At 44.8% G+C, this 20,870-nt stretch overlaps 1 protein-coding gene across 1 annotated transcript in view; it reads right to left on the reverse strand.

The window, feature by feature from the left end:
• depdc7a (DEP domain containing 7, paralog a) overlaps positions 1–20,870 on the reverse strand; it is a 56,936-nt gene that overhangs the window by 16,536 nt on the left and 19,530 nt on the right. Inside the window, exon 5 of the mRNA XM_073049825.1 lies at positions 15,847–16,064. Within this exon, the coding sequence (XP_072905926.1) occupies positions 15,847–16,064 (218 nt within the window). The remainder of the gene's footprint in view (positions 1–15,846; positions 16,065–20,870) is intronic.

The raw sequence follows: 20,870 nt of genomic DNA on the forward strand, positions 1-20,870 counted from the left end.
CCTTTCATTCCCAGGATCATTCTCGAAAACCTCCTCTGGAGGCTCTCCAATGCCAGCACATTCTTTCTTAGACAAGGATCTTAAACATGTTCAGAATACTGTGCGGTCTGACCAATGCCTTATAAAGCCTCAGCATTACGTCCTTAATCAGGAGGATGAATAAAACAGTAAGATTCATTAAAATCAAAAATCAAAGCATTGGTTCCTATTGGAACAAGACAAGGCATACATTAAATTCACAAATCAAATTGCAGCAAATCCAGTTAAGAGTCAGAACAGCGCTGCACAGAGACATGCCCTTCAGCCCTTCTAGTTCATGCTGAACCATTTATCTGCCTAATCCCATTGGCCTACATCCAGTCAATACCCTCCAATCTACGCACGGTTCCGAGCCAACTTTCTCTTAAATGTTGAAATCGAATCTGCATTCACTACTTGTACTGGCAGCTTGTTCCACACTCTCACCACTGAGTGGAACATTTCATCTTTAACCCATGACCTTTAGTTGTAGTCTCACTCAACCTTAGTGGAAAAACCTGCTTGCAAAGTCCTAACCTAGTAAACCTTTCAGGTTTTCAAGTAATGTCAACATCCTTGTACAAACAAGGTGACAAATTTATGTCAAAACAAAATATGCAGGACATTAAATCATTAATGTCCTTTACAAGATTCCCAGTTACCAGTTTAACACATACACCTCCTGATCTACACCATTCTAGCTGACTTCCAAATGCCCTCTGTGTTTGAACAAAATGTTGAGTTTACTTAGCAAATAAGAGTGGAGAAATAAATACTGGTCTTGTCTAATGATACCAAACTTAAAAGAACATTAACAAAAATGTCAAGCTTGTTATAGTGAGGACAAACCCAAATCTTTAACTGAGTAAAATCTACTTGAACATTTTAACAATGTTGAGTTAGATAGTGATAATAGAAAAGCAGATAAATACTGCGATTATTTCTAAAGGCCGATTGAGACTGGGGAGTCAAGATTATCAACTATACTGCAAAGACATTAGAAGAGTTGAAGATATCTTAATGGCTGGATAAAATATTTAAGAATATCAAATCTTGGGGGTGACTGGCTTACGAACAGAACGTATTATTGAACAAAATAGTACCAAGGCATTTTCCAAATATCATGTTTCTCACTGTGGTCAAGATATAGTGTCAAATCATTCTAATTCAGCACAGACAAATCATATGCAAAACAGTAAAGCAGATCCTACTTTAGACATTGTTAGGGGTTCCCAACTTTGTGCCACTGACCCCTACCATTAACCAAGGGGTCCTTGGACCCCAGGTTGCAAACTCCTGCTCTAAATGCTGCAATACTATACCAAATTGAGTTTATTTTGGAGTATTACCAATGGAGAGGAATGAAGAGTCACCATTTCAGCTGAGACCTTTCAAGACTGGTAAGAGTCTTGAACAAGCTGCCAGTGGAAGTGGTGGATGCAGGTTCAATTCATCACTTTTATTGTCATTTCAACCATAACTGCTATGTACAGTACATAGTAAAAATGAGAACTTTTTCCAGGCACCATGGTGTTACATGACGGTACAAAAAACTAGACTGAACTACGTAAAAAAACAAAAAAACTACACTAGACTACAGACCTACCCAGGACTGCAACATTTGAGAAGTTTGGATAAGTAAATGGATGGGAGGGATATGATGGGCAATGGTAAGGACTAGGCAGAACTAGACAGACTAGATGCTGATCACTACTAGTTATATGACCCATTTCCAATATTCACACCTGCCATTCTTTGATCTTGTACCAAAATGATCACTCAGAACAAACTAAAATGTTCATTTTTCTGCAAGTTACATTCACAAATATTTCATGCCAGATCTCTACAGTTTCAACATACACAAGATTCTGCAGATGCTGGAAATCCTGAGCCATACAATGCTGGAGGTACTCAAATCAGGCAACACCTATGAAGTGAAAAACAGTTGAGACCAAACTCACAGAAGAAACAACTCATTCTGTCTGGATAGCCTCCAGCCTGATGGCATGGATTTCACCTTCCTCCTGTCTCTTTCCATTCCCCATTCTGAGAATCCTCACCCACCTGTCACCTCCCTCTGGTTCCCTTCTTCCTTTTCTTCCACTGTCCTGCCTTACCAGGCTCTTCCTCCAGCGTTCATCTCATCCACCTATCCCCTCCCAACTTCATCCCCTTCTCCCACCTTCCCCTCACTTGGTCTCACCTATTACCTGTCACCTTCTACTACTCCCCCTTCCTTTCCAGTCCTGATGAGTTACAGCTCAAAGCAATCTGTTTATTCCTCTCCATCGATCCTGCCTGATCGATTTGCTGAGTTCCTGTACTATTGCTCTATAGCCCTGGACTTGGTTCAGACAAGTTTAGCAGTTCAGATATGGAAGACATCGGTAGCATAGCAGCAAGCACAACCTTTAGGACCGGCTGCAAGATTGGGGTTCAATTCCCACCGCCGTCTGCGAGGAGTTTGTACAATCTCATGACTGCGCGTGTTTCCTCCAGCATGCCAAAGTTAGGGTTAATGAGCGGTGGGCATGCTATGTTGGCTTTGGATATGGGGCAACACCTGAAAGCTGTCCAACACAACCCTTGCTGATTTGATGCCACATAAATTGATGCATTTCACTGTTACAATGCACCTGACAAATAGAGCTAATCTTTATCCGATTTCTCCATCCATTCCACAGTTCATTGTTTTACTCTCACAGGTGGAGCAAAACTGATCGCATTTAAAATCTTGTCAATCATGATTTATCTTTCCAAATAACTACCAAAATATCACTTTCAGATTATTGGGATAAACTAACTTCATTCCCCTTGTGATTTGAGAGTTTTGTTCACTACACAAATCACTTCATATTCCTTTGTAAGAGATTAATTTTTTTTATTGACACACTGGAGATGCTCACGTGTTGCAAGTTCTGGGGTGGGGTGGGGAGAACGTTTCCCCCGACTCAACTGATGGTTCTTCATTACCTTAAGAAATAAAGTTTAAGGATACACTTGGGCCACCACAGCAGCATAGCTGTTAGCTCAACATTACAGCTCAGGGCGTTGAAGTTCAGAGACAATTCTGATGCCATCTATAAGAAACTTATATATCCACTCCATGAGCACATGGGTTTCCTTCCACATTCCACAGGCATGCTAGTTAGTAGGTTAACTGGTCATTGTAAATTGTCCTGTGATTAGGACAAGGTTAAATTGGTGGATTGCAGGGCAGCACAGCTCGAAGGGCACGTTCTGTGCTGCACCTTTTTAAAAAATAAACACAAAAGACACACACACCTCACTAGGTTATTACATGGAAACTTATGCAGTCTGATATGTCCATCGTAACAGTGAGTCCTTTCAGAACTACTTGCAAATTTAAGCGCTTTGCATTTATGTAGTGCAAAGATACTGATGTTTTTATAACAACACAAAATGCTGGAGGAAGTCAGGTCAGACAGCATCTATGGAGGGGAATATATTGCAATTGATTTACTTATTATTTTTTCTCTTCTGTCTTGTGTATTACATTGAACTGTTGCTGCCAAGTTAACAAATTTCATGTCACACGCGGATGATAATAAACCTGATTCTGAGTTATCATTTCGGGATGAGACCCTTCAGGACCTGAAAGGGTGACTTCTCTCCATTAATGCTGTTTGACTTGCTGAGTTCTTCTAGCATTTTACGAATTCTCCTCTGATTTCCAACATCTGTAGAATCTCTTGTGTTTATGATTGCTGGACTTTTAAAAAAATGGCAATTATAGGACAGTACTTGGCTCACTTCTCTCCCACTCCTATTTATCCACCATGCAGCAACAGTACATTGATTTAATCACAAGACGGGCTGCGGGTAAGGGGAGGAGTGAAAACAGTTGATAAAAAATTAAAAACAATTCAGTTCAAATCCTAGAAGTACGTACGTACGTTTGGAAAGGGTTGAGGATGCTTTCACTTACAGTTGAGCATAAATTATCAAAGCACGTACATGCCACCATATACCACCAAGATTCATTTTCTTGCAGGCATTCACAGTAGATACAAAGAAATACAACGGAGTCAATGAAAACTACACAAAGACAAGCCAATGTGCCAAAGACAAACTGCAAAAACAAAACAATCAAATACTAATGAATAAATAGAGAACATCAGCTGTAGAGTCCTTGAAAGATGTTATAAAGCAAGTCGATAGGTGTGGAATCAGTTCTGTGTCAAGGTGAATGAAGTTATCCATGCTGGTTCAGGAGTCTGACAATTAAAGGGTAATAACTGACCAGAACTGGGTGAGTCAGAGGTTTAAATATACAAACATCTCCCGAGTAAGCGGGTAGACAGTGGAACTCACTGCTACAAGGAACCGTGGCAAAGCAATGATGCATGAAGGTGAAGCCAGATAAACAAGGGAAAACTGCATTGAGAACATTTTATGCATTTGGCAAAAAAATGTGGGATGTTGACAGTTTAAACAGCACCAGTGTAAACCACAAGTGGTTCCTTTAGGTTGTTATAGCCTGGGTTGGTAAGCTCCCACTACCTATTAAATACTCCCAATGGCATGCTCCTCAAATAGCCTCTGACAACCAAGTCCAGCTCCTGCCCTTCACCTATGGCTTAGCTACCAAGACTGGCAGAACCTTGTCTACCAACAGAAGGGGCAAAGGTGGGTTACCAGCACCTCAGAACCAGTTACTTCAGGCATATGGAACTCCTCAGCTATGGTTGGCAACTCACCTAGACGGAAAAACAATCTCAAACCCCCGCTGCCTTGCAGCTATAACCACTCACGGGGAACGATTCAGGAGTAAGCCCCATGGAGCCGGAATCCCCGAGGCAGTCAATGCTGACTGGCAACTCCTGCAACACCACTGGTGCCAAGCTATCAATCTGCTTTCCCTTTGGATTCATCAGTAGAGGGGCGACCTGCTGGAGTGGCAACAGCTTGCTCTCCACATTGTACCGCACTGACTTGTGCATCACGTGGACAGCTGCGATGCAATATCCATGGTTGACCCTGACCAGCGGACAGCCTCCAGTCTAAACCAGTTGCTCCAGCTCACCCATAGTGAAACTAAATTCCGTGCCAACAATTTCTTATTATACAAGGGTTGACATTAAAAAATTGTTAATCAGTTACATAGTCACAGAACATTACAGCACAGAAACAGGCCCTTCGGACCATCTCATCCATGCTGAACTATTAATCTGTCTAGTCTCATCAACCTGCACCTAGACCATAACCCTTCATGTACTGTACCTATCCAAAATTCTCTTAACTGTTGAGATCAAACACCACTTCTGCTGGCAGCTTGTTTCACACTCAGTGAAGGTCTCCCTCATATTCCCCTTAAACATTTCACCTTTAACCCATGACCTCTAATACTTTCACCAAAACTCAGAAAAAGCTCGCTTACATTTACCCTATCTATACCCTTCAATTTTGTATATCTCCATCAAATCTCCACTCATTCTCCTACTCTTGACAGAATAAAGTCCAAACCTATTCAATATTTCCCCACAACTCAGGTCCTCAAGTCTAGAAATCTATACATCTACAGTACATCAAGCCCACATCTGTACTGAAGGACCGTAACGTCACATGCCAAGTGTGCCTACGTCTATCTTGCAACTATTTCAAACATTTGTGACATTGAAATGCAAATACAAGATGTCAAATTCCAGGATGAATGTGAGCTGATTATATTTAATGTTGGCCTATACAGTTGTTCCCCTGTTGCAAGAGAACAAAGGGAGAACGAGTAACAGTCAGTGCACTGATAATGTTTTGGACTGTAAGGAACCAGTTCACCCAGTACGCCAGAGGCGGAGTGAGAGAACTGCTCTCCGCAACTCTGGACTTTTCATTCAACTTTCACTAACTTGGAGACTTGGTAATAACTCAGCTGTGGGTGAATAACAGGAGCTGTCCCAAAGGGCACAAAAGGATTTATTATCCAGCCCCTGCAGTTCGCCAAGTGTTTGGTTTAGATAGAATCTCATGCATAGAACAACCTCCGAGACTCAGTGGAACCGACCAACGCACCAGGGCAGCCAGCAGCATGTCCAACATACTTCCTCAGTTGCACAAATGCCTCCACAGTGGACATAATGAAATAATTCAAATTGTTTTCCATTGCATTTTCCAGATTTCCAACCCGCAGGCCAACAGTGCACAATTCTGGGATAACTCCGGGTGATGAGAGTGGTTTAAAAAAAAAAAAAAAATCAAACTAGAGGTTGTTTCTTCTGTACAAATGGTTGACAATTTTCAGGGTATTATACAAAAGTATGCATAGTAGATCAATGTAGGAGGGTGTGTCTTGTGTCCACTATTGATCACATCTAAAAACTGCTGCTGCTCTTTCCTATTGCTTACTTTCCCTGATTAGATTTTGTGTGCGAGACAGGAGTTGGGGGTCTGATGTTACTGTCACTAACCACCCCCCCCCCCCCATGGGAAAAGATGAATCTCAGTTGTAACAAACATACATACTTAGATAAAAGAAACCTTTGGTTGGGCTTACATGCCATGACACCCATTTCCTGTTCTGGGCACTTTGGTGGGCTGGAGGGGGGGGGGGGGGTGGGTACAAGAGGAATGAGGTGGAAAGTACTCACTTAGCTCTTACCTCACACACTCTTAGCTAAATATCTGTTTGTTGATATATAGTTTTTCAGTTTGTGTAACTTGGGACACTTAAATATTTGGTCAATTTCCTTTTTACTGTTTGTAAATAAATTAGTATGCTTATTTGTAGTCATTGTTTTCTGTCTCAATCACCAAACCTGTGAACCTGCTTCTACATTACACTTAATCACAAGGATTTTGCTTCAAACATTCTAATCCAATTACTTTGTGTACTATAATCACCATTATGATGTAGCAAAAGCATCAGCTAATTTATGTCCCTATACCTCCTCTCTTACCACCATTCAGGGACCCAAACAGTCCTCCCAGGTGAGGCAACACTTCACGTGAGTCTGTTGGGGGTCATCTATTGCATCCAGTACTCCTCTACATCGGAAAGACTCAACGCAGATTGGGGGACCGCTTCGTCGAGCACCTCCGCTCCATCCGCCACAACAGACAGGGTCTCCCGGTTGCCACCCACTTCAACTCTGTTTCACATTCCCATTCGGATATGTCCATACACAGCCTCCTCTACTGCCATGATGAGGCCAAACTCAGGTTGGAGGAGCAACACCTCATATACCATCTGGGTAGTTTCCAGCCCCTTGGCATGAAAACTGAATTCTCCAGCTTCTGGTAATTCCCTTCCCTCCCTCCTCCTCCAGCTGCCTATCACCTCTCTCATGATTCTGCCTTCTACGACAGTGCTTTCCACTTGCATTCCTTCTTCACCTTTCCTGTATCTCCTCCTTAACCCCTTGAACTTTCCTCTGATTGGTTTTTCACCTAGCCTTCTCCTTCCCACCCTCCCCCACCTTTATAGGGCCCCTGCCCCCTCCCTCTTCAGTCCTGACGAAGGGTCTCGGCCCAAAACATTGACTGCTTGTTTCCACGGATGCTGCCCGACCTTCTGAGTTCCTCCAGCTTGTTGTACGTGTTGCTTTGACCACAGCGTCTGCAGTGTACTTTGTGTATAGCTAATTTATAGAGACAGCTCCCACATCCAAAGAGCATCAGAGATTATGAGAAGGCAGGAAATGGGGTTGAGAGGGATAATAAATCAGCCACAATGGAATGGTGGAGCAGACTTGATGGGCTGAATGGCCTAATTCTGCTATGTCTTTTTGACATCAAAACAACTGGTGACAGCAATTGATGAGCAAAAGAAAAACAGATGGTGAAAATCCAAAAAAACTGAAAGTGCACATAATACTCTGGAGGTCAGACATGTGCAGAGGAAGAGACTGACTAGAGTTCAGATGAAATATTATCAACCTGAAATCTTAACCATTTCTCTCCACAGATACATCCTGAGCTTTCAGCCATCATGGTGAATGAACTGATATGGAGAAAAAGGCAGGAGGATAGAGTTGAAAAATAAGTTAAACATGAATGAAAGGCAGAGCAGAGTGGATAGACTGAATGGCCTAATTTTGCCCTCATGTCTTATGGTTACATCTGCTCCTTAAACATCTACTCACAGAAAAGGTTCTGACTGAAATGTCTCACACTTAAGGTACATATAGCCTGGAATGGAGCTTGAAACCAAAAACCGATTTGTAGAGAGAAAAAAAACTATAACAGGAATTCAAATAGCTTAGAGCTAGAAATGGGTTTTACTGAGAATAAATCTAAAACTTAGCAATTGTTTTTAGCGATTTTATCATTTCATGCACATCTTTTGGTGGTTGTGATCTTTTCACATTACCGGTAATGTTTTCAGTTTAAAAATGTTCAATGAGTCAAACTAGGAAAGAAGGACTTTTGTTCTGCAGTCGTTTCATAACTGTTCAATACACGTTTGATCCTGAGGCGCCAGGCATCTGCACCAGCGGTGCGTCGCAGGTTTTTGCCAGTCAGTTTACAATTGATACTCATGCGCTAAGGAGTTGCGCTTTGTCCGTCCTTTGTGAACATTTAGTTTTGTGTACTTTTGAAAAATAAGCCTTGTTTTTACATTCAGTTACCCGTCACAGTGCAAAAGAAAAGCAGAAAGTGATAATAAGCGTGAATTCAATGAACAGTGGGGAAAATGAGTTCTTATTTATAGCGGGACCGTCAGGAAAACCATTGTGCATTGTTTGTGAAAACACTTTCTCACATAATAGAAGACATGATCTTAATAGACACTAAAAACACAACATCACAGTGAAATAAAGAAAACTGAAGCTAGTGTTTGGGTCTGAGTTACTGAAAGAATGTGATTAAGAAGGAAGAAATCAAAAGGCAAAATATATTTGTTAAAAGTCTCATTAAGGTAAGTAATGATCATCTTGTTTTTATATTAAATCAATATATCATGTAAAACGCTAAACATGTCTATATTAACATTTATTTTTACAAGAATTGAATGGGGGTACAAGAGTTATATGGCGCATCTGAACTCGTGCGTGAAAAAATTGACACATGGAATGTAAAAGGTTGGCCACCCCTGCTGCAAACTCTCCTGGTGCATCCGTGGTGCTAACACTGGGGTGGTTGGGGGGAAAAGAGAAAAAGATGACAAGAGCTTCTACCCAGTAACCCAATCTCTCCACATCAGAAAGGTAGCAATCATCAACACTCCTAGATCTACATAGGCACTAGGAGCAATTTACAGCAGCGCTTTAACCTATTAACCAGTCAGAGATGCTGCCTGACATTTCAGTTAATTTGGATTTTTAGCATCTGCAGAATATCATGATGATATGACAATAAGAGTTTAAATATCATCATAGTTCATCACTGACCTTCCTGCAACTCAATGCAGCATTGCATTTTTGCTTTAACACTCTGGTGACCCAGTGAGCTTGAAACCAGTCAACTCAAACTAGAAATTCTTGCTCAGCTGGATGCTTGGGTCTTCCACATATTACACATACCTCAAATGACAGATTCTTTTTCCAAAATGCATTCTTCAAATCAAAAGTACAAGCTAGTAATATTGCACAAGATCATAACACAAGAGCAGAATCAGGCCATTCAGCCTGCTCCATCACCACTGATTTATTAGTCCATTCTCCTGTCTTCTTCCCTTAGGTACAAGAATGTATCAAGGTTAAGAATGTATCAACCTCTGCTTTAAATATACCCAGTGACTTTGCCTCCACAGCTGTCTGTGGCAATGAATTCCACAAATTCACCACCCTCTGGCTAAAGAAATTCCTCACTTCTGAACTAAAAGGAGATCCTGTGGCGACCCACTTTCTGCGCAGGCGAACCGGCTCACAAATAGCCAGTGTGCGGAGGGAGACTTTGGTAATGCACCTCTGATGTCATTTCTGCCCGGAGAGGGCGGGCACTAGGGATTTAAATGCCAGCACCGCGAAGTTTGAATAAACTAGTCTTGAAATGACTTACCGACTGTGTGTTGTTATTTCAGCGCTGTGTGTAGCACATCGCTACAAACTGGATTTGGACCAAAGATGACCAACTCTTCATCTGTTCACGCATTTTCACTAAAACTGCTGACTTTCTGGACGCTGCGACCACGCGTGTGGTTTAGCCAAGCAGAAGCCCAGTTCCAGATTTGGCAGATATCCTCTGATTCCACACGTTACTACCACGTGGTGAGCGCCCTTGACCAGGAGACGGCCGTCCAGGTTGCGGATTTCATACAGTCGCCCCTGGAAGAAGGTAAATATGAAGCATTCAAGGCGCTGCTCATTGGGACCTTTGGCCTCTCACGGCGTGAGTGGGGTGTCCGCCTGCTTCACCTGGCCAGTTTGGGAGACAGACTGCCGTCAGCATTGATGAACGAGATGCTGTCCCTGGCTGACGGACACAAGCCCTGCCTCATGTTCAAGCAAGCGTTCCTAGAGCGAGTGCCCGAGGACATACATCTGCTGCTGGCCAATGCAGATTTCAGCGACCCCTGGAAGGTGGTGGCCCGGGCAGACGTGCTGTGGAAAGCCAAGAGGGAGAGCGTGGCATCCGACGGTCAGATTACCAGGCCACGCGCCCAACAGCAGACCAGACCAGGTCCGGCAGGGGGGCGCACACAACACAGAGCCAGGAGTGAGGAGGTCAGTGAACAGTGGTGTTTCTACCACCAGCAGTGGGGCACAAAAGCCCGCCGTTGTCGCCTGCCCTGCAAGGGCCAGCTGCCACTAATGACTATGGAGACTGGCCACCAGGACAGCCTCTTGTACATCTAGGACAAACAGTCGGGACGCTGCTTCTTGGTCGACACTGGAGCGGAGATCAGCGTCTTGCCCCCGACAGGGTACGACACCCGCAACAGGAAGCCAGGACCCACCCTGAGGGCCACAAACGGCAGCACGATACGGACCTACGGCACCTGCACAGTGCAGCTGCAGTTCGGTGCCAGCCGGTTCACGTGGGACTTCACACTGGCCGCGGTGGCCGAACCACTCCTGGGGGCAGACTTCTTGTGAGTTCACAGACTGCTGGTCGACTTGCAAGGGAAAAGACTGGTACATGCCGAGACTTTCCAGACATTCTCCCTGGATGAAGCCAAGTTGCTGGCCCCACACCTGGACTCCATCACGCTGTCGGACAACGAATTCACCAGAATCCTGGCGGACTTTCCATCGATTCTGGCACCGCAGTTCATGGCAGCCATGCCCAGACACAGGGTACAGCACCACATCCCGACCCAGGGACCACCCCTCCACGCCCACGCACAAAGGCTCCCTCCGGAAAAGCTCCGCCTGGCGAAGGAGGAATTGGGGATTGTACGGAGGTCCGACAGCCCATGGGTTTCCCCCCTGCACATGGTGCCCAAAGCAGTAGGGGGTTGGAGACCATGCGACGACTACCGCAGACTGAAAGAGGCTACTACTCCAGACTGCTACCCTGTGCCACACATACAGGACTTTGCAGCAAACCTGTACGGGGCAAGAATCTTTTCCAAAGTAGACCTCGTCCGGGGATACCATCAAATCCCAGTGCACCCTGAAGACATCCCCAAAACAGCACTCATCACCCTGTTCGGCCTGTTCGAGTTCCTCCGAATGCAGTTCGGCCTGAAGAATGCCGCAAAGATGTTCCAGTGGCTAATGGACGTGGTGGGAAGCGACCTGAACTTTGCGTTCATCTATTTCACATATGTCAAACTCAAGGCCCGCGGGCCAAATCTGGCCCGCGGTGGAATTATCTTTGGCCCGCGAGATAATATCTAATTACTATTAAAGCTGGCCTATGGCGTATGATATGGCTAATGCTGAGTTTATTCAGGTACCAGGTTTTCAGGGTTTTTAGTGTTTATTCGGCAGTCTTCTTCATAAGAAACGGAATTTGTAAAGTGAAACACTTTGTAGTTATAGCAGAGACTGAGACACATGAGAGCAGGCTGAAAAAACGGAGGCAACGAAAGCTGCGTTCGCACGCGTCCGACTGATCCGGCCCGCATGAAGCTGCATTTTGCTCAATCCGGCCCGTGACCTAAAATGAGTTTGACACCCCTGATCTATTTGGACGACATCCTTATAGCCAGCAGTTGTCATCAGGAGCATTTGTCCCACCTCCGCCAGCTCTACTCCCGCCTGAGTGATTTCGGCCTCACGATCAACCCAGCCAAATGCCAGTTTGGTCTCGATACCATTGACTTCCTGGGCCACAGGATTACCAAAGACGGGGCAACACCTCTGCCCATCAAGGTAGACGCGATCTGCCACTTTGCCCAGCCCAACACGGTCAAAGGCCTGCAGGAGTTCGTTGGTATGGTGAACTTCTACCACCGTTTCCTCCCCTCAGCAGCCCGTATAATGTGCCCTTTGTACACCCTGATGTCGGGTAAAGGCAAGGACATTACTTGGGACGAGGAGGCCGCAGCCGCTTTCGTTAAAGCCAAGGAAGCCTTGGCAGATGCTGCGATGCTGGTGCACCCCAGAACGGATGTTCCGACCGCCCTCACGGTGGACACATCCGACACAGCAGTCGGTGGGGTGCTGGAGCAGCTCATCAAGGGGCGCTGGCAACCCTTGGCGTTCTTCAGCAAGCACCTACGACCACCCAAACTCAAGTACAGTGCTTTTGACCGGGAGCTGTTGGCACTGTATCTGGCAATCCGGCATCTCAGGTACTTCTTAGAAGGCAGGCCGTTCACCGCGTTCACGGACCACAAACCGTTGACCTTCGCGTTCACGAAGGAGTCTGATCCCTGGTCGGCTCACCAGCAGTGACATCTGTCCTACATCTCCGAGTACACGACAGACATCCAGCATGTCTCGGGAAAGGACAACGTCGTAGCGGACGCATGCTCCAGACCAGCTGTCCAGGCCCTGTCCCCGGGGGTGGACTATGCAGCACTGGCAGAGGCGCAGCAGGCAGACGACAAGATGCCCAGCTACAGGACCGCAGTCTCAGGTCTGCAGCTGCAGGACTTTCTCGTAACCCCAGGTGATAGGACCCTCCTGTGCGAAGTGGCTACCGGCCAACCTCGCCCCATCGTCCCGGCAGCCTGGAGGCGGCGAGTTTTCGACTCCATACACGGTTTGGTGCACCCATCTATCAGGACAACCGTCCGGCTGGTCTCCAGCAAGTTCGCATCGCACGGACTTCACAAGCAGGTCAGTGAATGGGCCAGAACGTGCGCGCAGTGCCAAACAGCCAAGGTGCAGCGGCACACTAAAGCCCCGCTGCAGCAGTTCGAACCCACCCACCGGAGGTTCAACCACATTCATGTGGATATCGTGGATCCCCTACCAGTGTCCCGAGGAGTGCGGTACCTCCTAACGATGGTAGACCTGTTCACGAGGTGGCCAGAGGTGGTCCCGCTCACCGACACATCTGCTGATTCCTGCGCCCGAGCACTGATCGCAACCTGGGTAGCACGCTTCAGGGTACTGGCCCACATTACCTCCGACTGAGGCGCCCAGTTCACCTCCAGCCTGTGGTCGGCTGTGGCCAGCCTGTTGGGAACGCAGTTGCACCACACAACTGCCTACCACCCACAGTCGAACGGACTGGTGGAACACTTCCACCGTCACTTGAAGTCGGCTCTCATGGCCCGTCTGAGAGGACCTAACTGGGTGGACAAGCTTCCCTGGGTCCTGCTTGGAATTCGTACAGTGCCCAAAGAGGATCTGCACACCTCGTCGGCCGAGTTGGTGTACGGCGCGCCCCTGGCTGTCTCAGGAGAGTTCATACCAGTCCCAAGGGGGCAAGAGGAAGAACCCGCAGCAGTCCTGGACAGGCTACGTGAAAGGCTCAGCAACCTGGTCCCCGCACCAATGGACCCCAACCCATGTACCCAAAGACCTGCAGAACTGTAAGTTTGTGTTTGTACGAAGGGGCAGACACTGGGCACCGCTACATTGGCCGTACGAGGGGCCATTCAAGGTGATCAACAACAACGGGTCCACGTACGTTCTGGACATTGGGGGGAGAGAGAGGAGGTTTTCACGGTGGACCGACAAACCAACCCATGTGGACTTGGCGCAGCCAGTCGAGGTTCAGGCACCGCGGCGCAGAGGCAGACCTCCCAAACAGAGGCTGATCCAGACTGTGGACATTGGGGGGTGTATTGCCGGTTCTGTGGGGGGGGGGGTTATGTGGCAACCCACTTTCTGCGCAGGCGAACCGGCTCACAAATAGCCAGCGCGCGGGGGGAGACTTTGGTAATGCACCTCTGACGTCACTTCCGCCCGGGCTCTAGGGATTTAAATGCCAGCACCGCGAAGTTTGAACAAACTAGTCTCGAAACGACTTGCCAACTGTGCGTCGTTATTTCAGCACATCGCTACAATCCTTATATTGTGAGACTGCCCTCTAATCTTAAATGCAGCATTGCTTTATAGCCTTAGGTTTTACACTAAAGCAGAACTTAAAACAGGCAGTTCATTGAAGCACAACTTATCATTCATAGTCAAACTCTGAAGAGGAACAAAATGCCTCTGATTAACTTCACATCTATCCCCTTTCCTCGGCAGTCCCTCACCATCACGCACTACTTAAACTTCCAGCTTACTGGACCTTCAGTGGCCAACGAGATAGTGTAGGAAGCACAATGTCATCCACAGATGGGCCAGGATTTCTGCCCCAAACTGTAACTGCACTTCAATTATAGAGTGTACACTGGGAACTGGAGACCACTGCAGGCGAGCTGGACTGTTTTCACATGTGATCATTACCCCACGAGCGCCGAGTCAGCTGGAATAATAAGAATGCTCAACAGGCTATATTGAGCAATGTGGGAAATGTACTCATGGGAGAGAGAGCGCAAGAGCGAGAGAGATAAATGATAAATTACTCCAAGTAGCCAGTGAGGGCGAGTTTATTTCCATTCGGCTAGGAAAGTGTGATTGTCACTTAGTTAATCCACAGGAGTGGGTTCTCTGGTGAGGGGAAACCTTTGTGAATACCACGTGCATGTTTACCCTTTGTCTGGGTGTAGTATTTAATTGAAGAAAGGCACTCCATGGCAAATCACTGTTGGAGTTATTTTGTATGTCGTGGAACTGGATAAGTGGCTATCGTGTTGTGTGTTTGGAGTAACCTTATGGAATCTACCGGTGTGTTGACCCTTGCCTGGGTGGTGGTTCCCTTGAAGATGGTCCCCTTTGTGATAAGCTACAGTTGGTGATAATCCATACGTGGATTCAGTTTGAGTATCCTGTGGCCACCACTTTGGGATGTCCCGAAGCTGAATTTGGGTGTGGTACCACTTGCATTGGAAGGATATTCTTTGAAGATCAGTGTCGGTGATATTTCGTGTGTGGAGTGGAACAACCTCGGGAATAAAAATCTACTGCCATTGTTATTTTGTATTGCTGTCATGGAATCTGTGGAATATCAACGTAATTGCCTTCTGACAACATTCGCCTTCGGATTACAAACATCTCATTAATTAACCTGTGCATTTGAACTGATTTTTTAAAAAAACATATCATAAGACTATCACTTACCACCCAGGCTTGATTTACACATATATGCATAACACCATTAACTTTGATTTGCCTGGTTTAAGTTACTGTATTACGTAGTTATTAATAAAATAGTGTTTCATTAACAGCAAAACCAGACTAGGTGTTTCTAATGTTGATACTTTTACAGGTTTGCGTGTAAGTAACACTGCAAACACACCTGGGAACTTCACAATAACTTTCAAAGGATCATCCTCCTAAACACAGACCATTTGTGTAACTACAGTAAAACAGTTCACCGTTTCAATATTAAATTACTTCTAAGCTCCTAGCACCTGCACACAGTTATAAATGGAGCCTATTTTAAAAGCACTGGAATGTCAGTAATTAAAGTTATACATACCAATAAGCTCTGTCACTCCTGTGTGGATGTCAAAGAGATCACTGGTAAGGAGAGGTTCTTTGGTCTGGCTGTAATATTTAGCAATGGCATCAAAAAGCACCATTTTACACTGGTCTATGTCACAGGATGGTTCTGGAAAGTTCCTACTGATTTCCACCACTGTGGTATCTGGGAAATACTCCAGTAAACCAATTGTAGCTGACAGCCACTCATCATCCCTGGTGGAAGGAATAAAGTGTAAAGATTAGGTAGCCTTTGAAAAAGGGTCAGCTTTAGTCAATTTAAAACTTTGGTCCAGCAGCAATTTTACTTTTTCTTCAAGGCTATGTAGGATTAGACTGTATAATTATTGTTCTTTGCATTTTAATAATTGCCTGCTTGTATTTAAATGCCTACTTACACATGTAACTATTTGTATGTTTCCTAGTAGCCACCGTATGTATATGCAATTGTTCAGTTTGTCGCCCCTCTCTTTCTGGAAGTTTCTTGGTGTCACATTATTCAAATAGAGTTGTCTGGTCAACTCTTATCTACAAGTTTGAAGGCAAGGTGTTTTTTTTTAAATCTATGGAGTACAAAGGCAGAACATGACACCCCACCATTATTTTTTTTAAGTCTCAGTTCTGTCTTAGCTACTTGACTTTTGCAGCTTTGCTTTTCCAATTTTGTTCTATTATCATAAAATGATTGTGAAGCAACAAGTTTCATGCCTCTCTTGACTTCCAAAAATCGTGGATTGAACTTCAGGATCCAATATGTGGATGTGTACAGACAAGTGTAACTAGCCCCTCACCAAAGACTAGCAAATTCCTTCACAGACCACGAGAGAGCCCTACAACTTTCACAGCCTGCTATAGAGGTAATAATGCACAGAATTAGATGAAGCTACTCAGAGGGTTGTAGATTCAGTTAGCTCCATTGTGGGCACTAGCCTCCCCACCATCAAGGACATCTTCAAAAGGTGATGACTTAAGGCAGCACCCATCATTAAGGACCCCCACCACCTCTTATTACTACTCGAAGTGTGCCTCAAGCTCCTGTACCTCCTCTGCAATGAGTCCATGTTTTAGGAACAGCTTCCCCTCTGCCATCAGATTTCTGAATTGTCCATGAACATGACCTCACTATTTTACTTTTTGCTCTACTTCCATTTGTCATCACACATCATGTATTGCTCCATACTGCTGCTGCTACAAAACAATTGTGACATATGTTAATAATAAACTCAATTCTAATTTCCCCACTACCCAAACCCCTTCACCTAACACCACATCTAGATTCAGAACATCAGAAGTCTTGTTTCCATAGCTGGCACCAGTTTCTCACTAAACTTCCCAGCAATTTGGAAGGACAGTGGGCACACAGCTTCAATATAGTCCAACACCACATCCTGGGTACATCCCCCATGTCATGGGACTAGACTCTTGGACTGGCTTCAGCTTATGGACCACAGCTTTAAGGAGGCAGCTTACCAGCAAAAGCAACTAGAGATGGGGAATAAATCCTGGCCCTGGTACCAACATCAATACCCAAAAGCCAATATTTAAATTTACTCTTGACATGAGCAAAACACTTTCAGAATCCCATCCTCTGTTGTAAGATGAGATCTTGCTGTGGGTGATTGCACAAAATTTTTTTAAAGATCTAAAAATGTAGATATCCCAGAAATTAGGGACATTGCTGAAAACTTAGCCAACTGCTATAGGATTACCTAACCTCTGGTTTATTCTCTCCCTCCTATAATACACAAAATTCCCAGCACAAAAAAATTTAAAAATTGGGGACCAAGCATCAAAAACTCCTCCCACACAAAACTTCTCCACAGCTTTCCTCTACTTACTCTTACCTCACTAAAAAAATACATGTCTGCTGAATGTCATTACTACTCCCTCTGGTAAGGAGGCCCATGTATTAACCATACCAGGTAATGCAATCCCAAATCTCTTGTTGGATTTTTGGTGACAGTTTAAAGTCACAAGTTTTAGTCTACCATTGAACATTTTATTAGGCCATCTCCACCTTCTTTCAGAAAGCCCAAATGCCTGATCTTTTCTGATAAAAATTACATTTATTGCTAAGCACAATCCCATTCAATTTTGCTTTTATACACTTATTGTTTCCAAATTCTTTACACGAGACCCCTGGCAAGGGACCAAGATCAAAATGGATAAAAGCAGGTGGGCAATTCAGAGGAGTGTCTATACTTCTGGGACTTGGAAATCAGTGTTCTAGAGGTGAGAATTCCTCTAGGAGACAATCCAGGGGGTACAAGCATGGCAGATTGAAATAGAAGACACGTTTGGAATTTTTAAAAGCCAAGATTAAATTAGAATATTTAACTCTCAGCAACTGCTGGCGGAGTGACCAGATGTCTCAGGAAGAATGGCATGTATTACATCAGTAATATTTACAAAATGCTGGAGGAACTCAGCAGGCCAGGCAGCATCCTTGGAAAGGAATTAAGAATTGACATTTCAGGCTCTTCATCGACTACTTTAGTGTCTCCTTAAAAATGAAGGATTAGTTGTTTTGTGGGAAAATTATAGGAGCGGTACTGAATTACTGTTGTTTTGGTATCACATTTCATCCATTTTGGCTTAACTGAAATAGAAGAGACATTTCTTTGATTATCTGAGACACATACTAGATTAAATTACATAGCACAGCAGTTAGCTCAGCTGTAAGATTGGGGTTAAGTTCCTGCCACTGTCTGCAAGGTGTTTATGTTCTTCCTGTGATCACGTGGGTTTCCTCCAGGTGCCCTGGTTTCCTCCCACATAGCAAAGACATATGCGTTAGGGTTAGTGAGTTATGGACATGCTCCGTTGGCACCACAATGGCAATACTTGAGATGTTAAGATGTGTCTATTTTAATGCAAGGAGTGTTATGGACAAAGTGGATGAGCTTAGAGTGTGGATCAGTACTTGGAGATATGATGTGGTGGCCATTACAGAGACTTGGATGGCTCAGGGGCAGGAATGGTTACTTCAAGTGCCGAGTTTTAGATGTTTCAGAAAGGACAGGGAGAGGGGCAAAAAAGAGGTGGGGGCGTGGCACTGTTGATCAGAGATAGTATCACAGCTGCAGAAAAGGTGGATGCCATAGAGGGATTGTCTACAGAGTCTCTGAGTGGAGGTTAGGAACAGGAAGAGGTCAATAACTTTACTAGGTGTTTTTTTTTTTGTTTTTTTTTTAAAAAATATAGGCTGCCTAATAGTAACAGGGATATCAAAGAGCAGGTAGGGAAACAGACCCTGGAAAGGCATAATAATAATAATAATGAGTTGTCATGATGAGACATTTTAATTTCCCCAAATATCAACTGGCATCTCCCTAAAGCGAGGGGTTTAGATGGGATGGAGTTTGTTGTGTTCAGGAAGGTTTCTTGATACAGTATGTACATCAGCCTACAAGAGGAGAGACTGTACTTGATTTGGTATTGGGAAATGAACCTAGTCAGGTGTCAGATCTCAATGGGAGAGCATTTTGGAGATAGTGATCATAATACTATCCACTTTGTCTACCTCCTGAACCGTGTCTATGCCCACCTGGACAAGCCGGCGAGCACTGCGAGGGTCATGTTTTTTGACTTCTCCAGTGCATTCAACACCATCCGCCCTGCTCTGCTGGGTGAGAAGCTGACAGTGATACAGGTGGATGCTTCCCTGGTGTCATGGATTATTGATTACCTGACTGGCAGACCACAGTACATGCGCTTGCAACACTGTGTCAGACAGAGTGGTCAGCAGCACTGGGGCTCCACAGGGGACTGTCCTGTCTCCCTTTCTCTTCACCATCTACACCTCAGACTTCAACTACTGCACAGAATCTTGCCATCTTCAGAAGTTTTCTGATGACTGCCATAGTTGGGTGCATCAACAAGGGAGATGGGGCGGAGTACAGGGCTACGGTGGGAAACATTGTCACATGGTGTGAGCAGAATCATCTGCAGCTTAATGTGAAAAAGACTAAGGAGCTGGTGGTAGACCCGAGGAGGGCTAAGGCACTGGTGACCCGTTTCCATCCAAGGGGTCAGTGTGGACATGGAAGATTACAAATACCTGGGGATACAAATTGACAATAAACTGGACTGGTCAAAGAACACGGAGGCTGTCTACAAGGGTCAAAGCCGTCTTTATTTCCTGAGGAGACTGAGGTCCTTTAACATCTGCCGGACGATGCTGAGGATGTTCTACGAGTCTGTGGTGGCCAGTGCTATCATGTTTGCTGTTGTGTGCTGGGGCAGCAGGCTGAGGGTAGCAGACACCAACAGAATCAACAAACTCATTCGCAAGGCCAGTGATGTTGTGGGGGTGGAAATGGACTCTGACAGTAGTGTCTGAAAAGAGGATGCTGTCCAAGTTGCATGCCATCTTGGACAATGTCTCCCATCCACTCCATAATGTACTGGTTAGGCACAGGAGTACATTCAGCCAGAGACTCATTCCACCGAGATGTAACACTGAGCGTCATAGGAAGTAATTCTTGCCTATGGCCATCAAACTTTACAACTCCTCCCTCGGAGTGTCAGACACCCTGAACCAATAGGCTGGTCCTGGACTTATTTCCACTTGGCATGATTAACTTATTATTATTTAATTATTTATGGTTTTATATTGCTATATTTCATCACTATTCTTGGTTGGTGCGACTGTAATGAAGCCCAATTTCCCTCAGGATCAATAAAGTAGGTGTCTGTCTTTACAATAGCATTGGAAAGAGATAGGAACAGACAAGTTAGAAAAGCATTTAATTGGAGTAAGGGGAATTATGAGGCTATCAGGCAGGAAATTGGAGGTTTAAATTGGAAACAGATGTTCTCAGGGAAAAGTACGGAAGAAATGTGGCAAATATTCAGAGGATATTTGTGTAGAGTTCTGTATAGGTATGTTCCAATGAGACAGGGAAGTTATGGTAGGGTACAAGAACCATGGTGTACAAAGGCTATAATAAATCTAGTCAAGAAGAAAAGCTTACAAAAATTTCAGAGAGCTAGGTAATATTAGAGATATAGAAGATTATA

This window comes from Hemitrygon akajei, chromosome 6 (assembly GCF_048418815.1).
Source record: "Hemitrygon akajei chromosome 6, sHemAka1.3, whole genome shotgun sequence".
Taxonomy (NCBI): Eukaryota; Metazoa; Chordata; class Chondrichthyes; order Myliobatiformes; family Dasyatidae; genus Hemitrygon; species Hemitrygon akajei.